An 11,585-nucleotide genomic window follows, 5' to 3' on the forward strand; every position below is an offset into this window, starting at 1 on the left:
CTATACAGTACAGGTTTAAATGTTCTAGTGGTTTTAGACTCGTACACAGTACAGGTTTATATGTTCTAGTGGTTTTAGACTCCTACACAGTACAGGTTTATATGTTATAGTGGTTTCAGACTCCTACACAGTACAGGTTTATATGTTATAGTGGTTTCAGACTCCTACACAGTACAGGTTTATATGTTCTAGTGGTTTCAGACTCCTACACAGTACAGGTTTATATGTTCTAGTGGTTTTAGACTCCTATACAGTACAGGTTTATATGTTCTAGTGGTTTCAGACTCTTACACAGTACAGGTTTATATGTTCTAGTGGTTTTAGACTCCTACACAGTACAGGTTTATATGTTATAGTGGTTTCAGACTCCTATACAGTACAGGTTTAAATGTTCTAGTGGTTTCAGACTCCTATACAGTACAGGTTTATATGTTCTAGTGGTTTCAGACTCCTACACAGTACAGGTTTATATGTTCTAGTGGTTTTAGACTCCTACACAGTACAGGTTTATATGTTCTAGTGGTTTCAGACTCCTACACAGTACAGGTTTATATGTTCTAGTGGTTTTAGACTCCTACACAGTACAGGTTTATATGTTCTAGTGGTTTCAGACTCCTACACAGTACAGGTTTATATGTTCTAGTGGTTTCAGACTCCTATACAGTACAGGTTTATATGTTCTAGTGGTTTTAGACTCCTACACAGTACAGGTTTATATGTTATAGTGGTTTCAGACTCCTACACAGTACAGGTTTAAATGTTCTAGTGGTTTTAGACTCCTATACAGTACAGGTTTATATGTTCTAGTGGTTTTAGACTCCTATACAGTACAGGTTTATATGTTATAGTGGTTTTAGACTCCTATACAGTACAGGTTTAAATGTTCTAGTGGTTTTAGACTCCTATACAGTACAGGTTTATATGTTCTAGTGGTTTCAGACTCCTACACAGTACAGGTTTATATGTTCTAGTGGTTTCAGACTCCTACACAGTACAGGTTTATATGTTCTAGTGGTTTCAGACTCCTACACAGTACAGGTTTATATGTTCTAGTGGTTTCAGACTCCTATACAGTACAGGTTTAAATGTTCTAGTGGTTTTAGACTCCTACACAGTACAGGTTTATATGTTCTAGTGGTTTTAGACTCCTATACAGTACAGGTTTATATGTTCTAGTGGTTTCAGACTCCTATACAGTACAGGTTTATATGTTCTAGTGGTTTCAGACTCCTATACAGTACAGGTTTATATGTTCTAGTGGTTTCAGACTCCTATACAGTACAGGTTTAAATGTTCTAGTGGTTTTAGACTCCTATACAGTACAGGTTTATATGTTCTAGTGGTTTCAGACTCCTATACAGTACAGGTTTATATGTTCTAGTGGTTTTAGACTCCTATACAGTACAGGTTTATATGTTCTAGTGGTTTTAGACTCCTATACAGTACAGGTTTATATGTTATAGTGGTTTTAGACTCCTATACAGTACAGGTTTAAATGTTCTAGTGGTTTTAGACTCCTATACAGTACAGGTTTATATGTTCTAGTGGTTTCAGACTCCTACACAGTACAGGTTTATATGTTCTAGTGGTTTCAGACTCCTACACAGTACAGGTTTATATGTTCTAGTGGTTTCAGACTCCTACACAGTACAGGTTTATATGTTCTAGTGGTTTCAGACTCCTATACAGTACAGGTTTAAATGTTCTAGTGGTTTTAGACTCCTACACAGTACAGGTTTATATGTTCTAGTGGTTTTAGACTCCTATACAGTACAGGTTTATATGTTCTAGTGGTTTCAGACTCCTATACAGTACAGGTTTATATGTTCTAGTGGTTTCAGACTCCTATACAGTACAGGTTTATATGTTCTAGTGGTTTCAGACTCCTATACAGTACAGGTTTAAATGTTCTAGTGGTTTTAGACTCCTATACAGTACAGGTTTATATGTTCTAGTGGTTTCAGACTCCTATACAGTACAGGTTTATATGTTCTAGTGGTTTTAGACTCCTATACAGTACAGGTTTATATGTTCTAGTGGTTTCAGACTCCTTCACAGTACAGGTTTATATGTTATAGTGGTTTCAGACTCCTACACAGTACAGGTGAGAGGTCAAGAGGTCAGAGTTCAGTGGTAGTGAGTGACCCTGAGGGGGCTGGGTTACAGTTCTTCTCCAGGACGGTAAACATTGTGATATCCTGTTGGCAACCAGCCAGATCTCTACTGTCAACACACAAACACACACACACCTTTTTAATACAGACACACACACATCTACACACACTTAATCGGAATACCCCTGTCAGATTAAAACCAGGAACCCCAGAGAGAATATGCTTGTTTATGTGTGTATGTTGTTGCTGAACCAGCACTTATAACCATCTAACCGTATAACTCTCTCTGTGTGTGTAGGTGTTGAACAGGTACACGTCAGCCCCTCTGATCCCCGTGGCTCCAGCCCCCCTGGTGTCAATGTTGCCCTCTGTGTCTCTGTTGCCCTCTCCTGGTGGTGTGAGGGACTGCCTCAGGCTGAGGGGGCTGCCCTACACCGCCACCATAGAGGACATACTGGCTTTCCTAGGAGAATACACACACGACATCAGACCACACGGAGTACACATGGTGGTCAACCAACAGGTAGGTACACACTATACAAGCCTGCTCACGCACACACACACACACGCACGCACGCACGCACGCACACACACACACACACACACACACACACACACACACACACACACACACACACACACACACACACACACACACACACACACACACACACTATGCATACTGATACTAAAGTGACCCTGCTTTGTGTGTGTATCTCCATAGGGTCGTCCGTCAGGGGACTGTTTCATCCAGATGCGTTCAGCAGAGCGGGCTTTCTCTGCCTCCCAGCGGGTCCACAAGCAGGTGATGTCTGGTCCGGGCCAGGCTGGCAAGCGAGGGGTTAACAGCCGCTATGTGGAGGTGTTCCCCTGTAGCGCTGAAGAGATGGGTCTGGTGTTGATGGGAGGCTCCCTCTCACACACACACATTCACACACACACCCGGACCAGGAGTGGGACAGGGCTCAGCCCGCCGCCATGTAAGTCCAGACGTAAGTGCTGCTGGGAGCTGGGCGCTTCGGGACCGCAGGGTAGGTGGGCTGCCACAGACCAGGGGGCAGGAAAGGGTGAGGGGATAGAGGTCAGAGGTTAAATCTTGCCCCCTGTCTTCTTTTCTGTCTGGGTTCTCTCTGATCTAGAACTCTGGGAGGGTAGGAGCGTCTGACCTGACCAGAGGGGTAGGAACCTGGGGTGTGAGTGTTTGTGTGTGTTACCCCTTGTGGTTTGGGAAAATTCTGTGTGATTTTGGTGAATTTGCATGCGGGGAGAAATCTGTAGTTCATTGACTGTTCAATGTAAACATATTCTTCACACACTCTGATTAAAAACAGTGTGTTCCAATGGTTTATGTGTGCTTGGCATGTGTGAGGCCTCTTGCCCAATTCCAAATGGATCCCAATGTACTGGAAGTATTGGATAGGTGTGTAAGCAATATAAAAGTGACTTGAAGGTAGGGACTCAGGATTGATTTAGGATTGGGCTTGAGTCTTCCAGTCGGGGTGTGTCCAATCAGTGGGGCTGTGGGAGAGGTGGGTGGAGCTGAGCACTGGTGTGTAGTGATGGAGAGGTCTAGTCATTGAGCTCTGGTGTATAGTGATGGTGATGTCTAGTCATTGAGCTCTGGTGTATAGTGATGGTGATGTCTAGTCATTGAGCTCTGGTGTGTAGTGATGGTGATGTCTAGTCATTGAGCTCTGGTGTGTAGTGATGGTGGTGTCTAGTCATTGAGCTCTGGTGTGTAGTGATGGTGGTGTCTAGTCATTGAGCTCTGGTGTGTAGTGATGGAGATGTCTAGTCATTGAGCTCTGGTGTGTAGTGATGGTGGTGTCTAGTCATTGAGCTCTGGTGTGTAGTGATGGTGGTGTCTAGTCATTGAGCTCTGGTGTGTAGTGATGGTGGTGTCTAGTCATTGAGCTCTGGTGTGTAGTGATGGTGGTGTCTAGTCATTGAGCTCTGGTGTATAGTGATGGTGATGTCTAGTCATTGAGCTCTGGTGTGTAGTGATGGTGATGTCTAGTCATTGAGCTCTGGTGTATAGTGATGGTGATGTCTAGTCATTGAGCTCTGGTGTATAGTGATGGTGGTGTCTAGTCATTGAGCTCTGGTGTGTAGTGATGGTGATGTCTAGTCATTGAGCTCTGGTGTGTAGTGATGGTGGTGTCTAGTCATTGAGCTCTGGTGTGTAGTGATGGAGATGTCTAGTCATTGAGCTCTGGTGTGTAGTGATGGTGGTGTCTAGTCATTGAGCTCTGGTGTGTAGTGATGGAGATGTCTAGTCATTGAGCTCTGGTGTGTAGTGATGGAGATGTCTAGTCATTGAGCTCTGGTGTGTAGTGATGGTGGTGTCTAGTCATTGAGCTCTGGTGTGTAGTGATGGTGGTGTCTAGTCATTGAGCTCTGGTGTGTAGTGATGGTGGTGTCTAGTCATTGAGCTCTGGTGTATAGTGATGGTGGTGTCTAGTCATTGAGCTCTGGTGTGTAGTGATGGTGGTGTCTAGTCATTGAGCTCTGGTGTGTAGTGATGGAGATGTCTAGTCATTGAGCTCTGGTGTGTAGTGATGGTGGTGTCTAGTCATTGAGCTCTGGTGTGTAGTGATGGTGGTGTCTAGTCATTGAGCTCTGGTGTGTAGTGATGGTGGTGTCTAGTCATTGAGCTCTGGTGTGTAGTGATGGTGGTGTCTAGTCATTGAGCTCTGGTGTATAGTGATGGTGATGTCTAGTCATTGAGCTCTGGTGTGTAGTGATGGTGATGTCTAGTCATTGAGCTCTGGTGTATAGTGATGGTGATGTCTAGTCATTGAGCTCTGGTGTATAGTGATGGTGGTGTCTAGTCATTGAGCTCTGGTGTGTAGTGATGGTGATGTCTAGTCATTGAGCTCTGGTGTGTAGTGATGGTGGTGTCTAGTCATTGAGCTCTGGTGTGTAGTGATGGTGGTGTCAAGTCATTGAGCTCTGGTGTGTAGTGATGGTGGTGTCTAGTCATTGAGCTCTGGTGTGTAGTGATGGAGATGTCTAGTCATTGAGCTCTGGTGTGTAGTGATGGTGGTGTCTAGTCATTGAGCTCTGGTGTGTAGTGATGGTGGTGTCTAGTCATTGAGCTCTGGTGTGTAGTGATGGTGGTGTCTAGTCATTGAGCTCTGGTGTATAGTGATGGTGATGTCTAGTCATTGAGCTCTGGTGTGTAGTGATGGTGGTGTCTAGTCATTGAGCTCTGGTGTGTAGTGATGGTGGTGTCTAGTCATTGAGCTCTGGTGTGTAGTGATGGTGGTGTCTAGTCATTGAGCTCTGGTGTATAGTGATGGTGATGTCTAGTCATTGAGCTCTGGTGTGTAGTGATGGTGATGTCTAGTCATTGAGCTCTGGTGTATAGTGATGGTGATGTCTAGTCATTGAGCTCTGGTGTATAGTGATGGTGGTGTCTAGTCATTGAGCTCTGGTGTGTAGTGATGGTGATGTCTAGTCATTGAGCTCTGGTGTGTAGTGATGGTGGTGTCTAGTCATTGAGCTCTGGTGTGTAGTGATGGAGATGTCTAGTCATTGAGCTCTGGTGTGTAGTGATGGTGGTGTCAAGTCATTGAGCTCTGGTGTGTAGTGATGGTGGTGTCTAGTCATTGAGCTCTGGTGTGTAGTGATGGAGATGTCTAGTCATTGAGCTCTGGTGTGTAGTGATGGTGGTGTCTAGTCATTGAGCTCTGGTGTGTAGTGATGGTGGTGTCTAGTCATTGAGCTCTGGTGTGTAGTGATGGTGGTGTCTAGTCATTGAGCTCTGGTGTATAGTGATGGTGGTGTCTAGTCATTGAGCTCTGGTGTGTAGTGATGGTGGTGTCTAGTCATTGAGCTCTGGTGTGTAGTGATGGTGGTGTCTAGTCATTGAGCTCTGGTGTGTAGTGATGGTGGTGTCTAGTCATTGAGCTCTGGTGTATAGTGATGGTGGTGTCTAGTCATTGAGCTCTGGTGTGTAGTGATGGTGGTGTCTAGTCATTGAGCTCTGGTGTGTAGTGATGGTGGTGTCTAGTCATTGAGCTCTGGTGTGTAGTGATGGTGGTGTCTAGTCATTGAGCTCTGGTGTGTAGTCCCGTGTAGCTCAGTTGGTAGAGCATGGCACTTGCAATTCCAAACACACGTCTGTAGAAGCTAAAGGTGTTCATTGAGGAGGGTCGTTGTTGCAGAAGCCTCTCCTAGAAATAAACTACGACCGGACCATGTCACATAGCCATTGTAGACGACTGGGAAGCACACTGTAGTCTGCTTACAGCAGCCATCTTTAGAGGGGACCAGGGGATCTGTAGTTCTCTGTGTGCCGTGTTGGGCATGTGTCCTTTCCTTGTCCTTGCCTTGGCGTGTTGTCTAACTACCCCCCCACCCCCAATCCCCCCTCCCCAGGTCTGTCTCCTCCCTCCTACTCCTTCCCACCCATCCCTTCCATCATGCCGGCTGAGGCTGCCGGCCTCTTCCCTCCCATTGGGCAGGTGCTGCTGAGTCCCCGCCCCCTAGGACCTGGACACGCCTACTACCCAGCTAGCACTCAGCTCTACATGAACTACACTGCATACTATCCCAGGTAAGGACATACACGAGGGTAGTTAATGATGTCAGTGCCCCAGATAAGAACTGTTAACCCCATTAACCATCCAGTCATATACTGTAAGTGGCTTGGGGGCTGGGAGGGAGGGGACATACACAAGGGTAGTTAATGACTGAACAGTAGTGTGGTATCAGAAGGAAGAGCAAACAGCACTAAGACCACAATGACCTTTCTCTCCTCCCCCCTCCTCCTCCCCTCCCCCTCAGCATTGAAGTTCATTTGGATGTGATATCCCTGACGGAAAAACCACATGGAGTTCACATGTGAACACGTGATGTTTTCCAAAAGCACGTTTTCATGTGATCTTATATGAAGTTAATGTGACAACATGTAAAGCAATATGTGACAACATGTAAAGCAATATGTGATAACATGAAACTACAAGTGAAAACACATGAAGTGTTACAAAAAACACATTTTCACTTGATATTCCATGATTTTCCTCTCTTCTCCCTCTCTCTCTCCTCTCTTCTCCCTCTCTCTCTCTCTCCTCTCTTCTCCCTCTCTCTCTCCTCTCTTCTCCCTCTCTCTCTCTCTCCTCTCTTCTCCCTCTCTCTCTCTCTCCTCTCTTCTCCCTCTCTCTCTCTCTCCTCTCTTCTCCCTCTCTCTCTCTCCTCTCTTCTCCCTCTCTCTCTCTCCTCTCTTCTCCCTCTTTCTCTCTCCTCTCTTCTCCCTCTCTCTCTCTCTCCTCTCTTCTCCCTCTTTCTCTCTCCTCTCTTCTCTCTCTCTCTCTCTCCTCTCTTCTCCCTCTTTCTCTCTCCTCTCTTCTCTCTCTCTCTCTCTCCTCTCTTCTCCCTCTCTCTCTCTCTCCTCTCTTCTCCCTCTCTCTCTCTCTCCTCTCTTCTCCCTCTCTCCTCTCTTCTCATTCTCTTCTCCCTCTCTCTCTCTCTCCTCTCTTCTCCCTCTCTCTCTCTCTCCTCTCTTCTCCCTCTCTCTCTCTCTCCTCTCGTCTCACTCTCTTCTCCCTCTCTCTCTCCTCTCTTCTCCCTCTCTCCTCTCTTCTCATTATCTTCTCACTCTCTCTTCTCCCTCTCTCTCTCTCTCCTCTCTTCTCATTCTCTTCTCTCTCTCTCCTCTCTTCTCATTCTCTTCTCACTCTCTCTCTCCTCTCTTCTCCCTCTCTCTCTCTCTCTCCTCTCGTCTCACTCTCTTCTCCCTCTCTCTCCTCTCTTCTCACTCTCTTCTCTCTCTCTCCTCTCTTCTCACTCTCTCTCTCCTCTCTTTTCCCTCTCTCTCTCCTCTCTTCTCCCTCTCTCTCTCCTCGCACTCTCTTCTCCCTCTCCTCTCTTCTCACTCTCTTCTCCCTCTCTCTCCTCTCTTCTCCCTCTCTCTCCGCACTCTCTTCTCCCTCTCTCTCCTCACCATCTCTCTCCTCCTCTCTCTCTCCTCTCTTCTCACCCTCTCTCTCTCCTCCCCCTCCCTCTCTCCAGTCCCCCAGGTTCTCCCAACACTATAGGTTACTACCCCTCCCCCACCCCTCTGCCCTCCCCTGGGGGAGTGGTCCGTATGCATGGCCTTGCCTATAAAGAACTGCTCAACACCATTCAGGGATACCAGGTAAACAGTGTGTGTGTGTGTGTGTGTGTGTGTGTGTGTGTGTGTGTGTGTGTGTGTGTGTGTGTGTGTGTGTGTGTGTGTGTGTGTGTGTGTGTGTGTGTGTGTGTGTGTGTGTGTGTGTGTGTGTGTGTGTGTGTGTGAGCGCGCGCGCGCACTTGGACGTGTTTAACTATACTTGTGGGGAAGAGAAGTCCCCACAAGAGTAGTACACAAACATGTTGTTAGTCACCACAAGGTGAAACACTATTTCTAGGAGGTTTATGGTTAAGGTTGGAATTAGTGTTAGGGTTAGAATTAGGTTTAAGGGTTAGGGGTTAGGTTTTGGCGTTAAGGTTAGGATAGGATAGGTTTAGGGGTTAGGAAAAATAGGATTGTGAATGAGACTGAATTGTGTCCCCCCACACGGTTAGAAATACAAGACTGTGTGTACGTTCATGTGTGTTAGAGAAAGTGTGTGTGTGTGTGCAATGTGACCGGTATAGTATGTGTTGCCGTGTCCTCTCATGTCTCACGGTCGATCCAAAGCAAGTATTCAAATCTGCTAATGGAGGAGTGTACTATACTGTCAGGTAGCCACTGTGTTTGCCTGGAGGCTATCAAACAAGTTAGTCAGGTCTACCCTCCCTGTTCTGTTCCCTCCCTGTTCTGGTCCCTCCCTGACAAACACCCACAGGCATTCTGTTGGGTGGATCTCCACTGCCTGCATGGACTTGATTTACAAGAGGCTGCTCCTCACTGATACACTAGGAAATAGCCAGTGAGTTCAGCCTGTGCTAATGAACACTAGTTTGGAAGTTGAGGTGATACTATATACTGTAGATAAATCAGCAGTAATCATCTTGTAAAGGCTGACTCTTCTGAACACACAGCCCAGCCCAGTCTGTCTCTGTCTCAGTCCCCTGTGTCTCTGTCCCCCTCAACACTATAGTACGCTACTGAGGATGGCCTTGTGCACGCTCATGCTAACATGCACGATCACGATCCCTCCCGGACCCTGCTCACGCAGCCCAAAGAGTGGGTGTGTTTTTAAGGGGTGTGTCCTAGGCAGGCGGAAGGTAAGGATTGGCTGACAGGGTCATGGGGCGTGTTTCTCCTTTCCTTCGTCTCCGGGACGACGTGGTTGTGGGTGTGGTTTGAGATTCCGGGTTACTAGGGGGTCACGGGGTAGAGTCTAGCTAGGGGGGATTGCAATGCACCAAACCACACTGTAAAAAAGATGTTTCCACCAGAGAAGGTTGTGTTGATCGGGACACAGAGTAGATGTTCCCCCCTCAAACACTGGTCCAGGATCAGATGTCTTCTACCCCCTGATGGTTTACATTTGGATTGTGTGTGTGTGTGTGTGGGAGGGGGGGGGGGGGGGGGTAACCTGATCCTAGATCTGTGGCAACCAGCTGCAATAGGATTGTGAGTTTGTTAAACAACATATCTGTTTAGAAAAATCACAATCCTATTCCAGCTGATTTCCTTCTTGTCATCTATATTTTTACAGTGCAGATCAGATTACCCCACAAACCCAAGGATCAGATTATCCCACACATCAAATCGTAACTTCAGATCTAGGATCAGATTACCCCACAAACCCAATACTAACCTCTAGGATCAGAATACACCACACACCCAATCCTATCCTCAGATCTAGGATCAGATGTTTATTTAATTTAACTAGGTAAGTCAGTTAAGAACAAATTCTTATTTACAATGATGGCCAGGGAACAGTGGGTTAACCACCTTGGGACAGAACAACAGATTTTTACCTTGTCAGCTCGGGGATTCGACCTAGCAACCATTTTGGTTACTGGCCCAACGCTCTAATCACATTCTCTGGTGGAACCTAGAACCGTACCTGTTCTATATGGTCAATTTCTACCTGGTGCTGTCTGACTCAGCCCTTCCAAGGTGTGTTCCCGTTTCCTCCCTGGGGCGCTGTAGTGTGCTAGATAGTGTTATCACTGCTGTACTAGTGTCAGGTGGGGAGGTGGTGGACTAGGTGATGGAATCCTCTGGTGCTGGGGCAAGGAAACCTTCAAACCACATAGACTCCTTTCCTTGTACTGACGTTTTCTCTTTTTTCACTTCCTCTCTTTATCTTCCTCGCCCTCTCTCCCTGTCTCTCTCCCTCTCTCTATCTTCCTCGCCCTCTCTCCCTGCCTCTCTCCATCTTCCTCACCCTCTCTCCCTGCCTCTCTCCCTGCCTCTATCTTCCTCACCCTCTCTCCCTGCCTCTCTCCCTCTCTCTGTAGAGTCCTATGGAGGCATTGCCTGTACTGAGCAGTATGATTGGTCAGTCCAGCAGCGGTGATGCTCTGATGCCCTTCCCCCCTCTCCTGACCAAGCAGGGAGGGCACTACCTGGACCTAAACATGCTGTAGAAGGCTCAAAGATCCACACACTGACACTCACTACCCACACACTATACCAGGGGTGTCAAACTCATTTTACCCCAAGGGCCACATTGGGGTTTCACCCAGATCTGGAGGGCCACAGTGAAAAGTGGTTATATTTCCTTTTTTTTATATAAGACATGGCTCTCTATATTAAACTGTGCCGAAAGTTTGACACTCCTTCACCACAATATCACACACATGCACGCACCCCCCCCCCCCCCCCAAGGACATGTGGGGGAATGTCCTGGCCTCCAGCTCTGATGTGTGTTCCCTGTCTTGAGTTTTGTGGTATATACAGTGTATATGCTTGAGAGCAGAAATGTATTTTATATCAGAGCTTTGCCTCAGCCAAACAGCAGCTCTGTCTTATATTGCACATAGTATTTTAAAAAAGCTTTCTAGAGAGACGTTATAAGATGTTACAACCACTTCAGGAGACGTCTGTTAGAAGTAGAGCTGCGTTTAGTACAAATTATTCATCTGAACCTTCATGACTTGCATGCATTTGTGTATGTGTGTAAGTGCTTGTGAATGTGTGTGTGTGTGTGTATAAGTGTGTGGATGTGTGCGTAAGTGCGTGAGAGAGAGAGAGGATGTGCATAGTGCACTACTCTCTCTAGATACTATATGTATATATTTTATTTTATACTGTCTGTCTAAAAACATATTACATTTTATTTCTTTATACTTTCTATAATTTTACAATCCAATACTAGAACGTTGTATTAGGAAGCCTCCTGCATGAAGAAGTTAGTAGTGCTAGCTACACTCAGATGTTTACATGTTATGGAAAATATAAAGCACTGCTAACCAATCAGATTACTATACAGATTATACTGTATATCAACAGCATAGTGTCTGACATAAAAGTTACATGTCAAATGCTGAATCACTCCCACACCCCTCCCATCTAACCTGTTTATGTTTGCCTAGTTCCACTCC

General features: G+C 46.2%; 1 protein-coding gene across 6 annotated transcripts in view; it reads left to right on the top strand.

The window, feature by feature from the left end:
- The window catches only part of LOC110508031 (epithelial splicing regulatory protein 1), a 22,828-nt gene extending 11,243 nt beyond the window's left edge, over positions 1–11,585 (top strand). Inside the window, exons 10-15 of one of the 6 annotated variants that reach the window (XM_036967085.1) lie at positions 2,413–2,637; positions 2,839–3,106; positions 6,498–6,675; positions 8,130–8,256; positions 9,185–9,311; positions 10,500–11,585. In XM_036967085.1, the coding sequence (XP_036822980.1) occupies positions 2,413–2,637; positions 2,839–3,106; positions 6,498–6,675; positions 8,130–8,256; positions 9,185–9,286 (900 nt within the window). In that variant the 3' untranslated portion in view covers positions 9,287–9,311; positions 10,500–11,585. Of the gene's footprint in view, positions 1–2,412; positions 2,638–2,838; positions 3,107–6,497; positions 6,676–6,905; positions 7,209–8,129; positions 8,257–9,184; positions 9,312–10,499 lie in introns of those variants that run through there. The other 5 variants (XM_036967075.1, XM_036967094.1, XM_036967069.1 and 2 more) reach the window with 5 other exon arrangements.

The sequence above is a fragment of the Oncorhynchus mykiss genome, chromosome 3 (genome assembly GCF_013265735.2).
Source record: "Oncorhynchus mykiss isolate Arlee chromosome 3, USDA_OmykA_1.1, whole genome shotgun sequence".
Taxonomy (NCBI): Eukaryota; Metazoa; Chordata; class Actinopteri; order Salmoniformes; family Salmonidae; genus Oncorhynchus; species Oncorhynchus mykiss.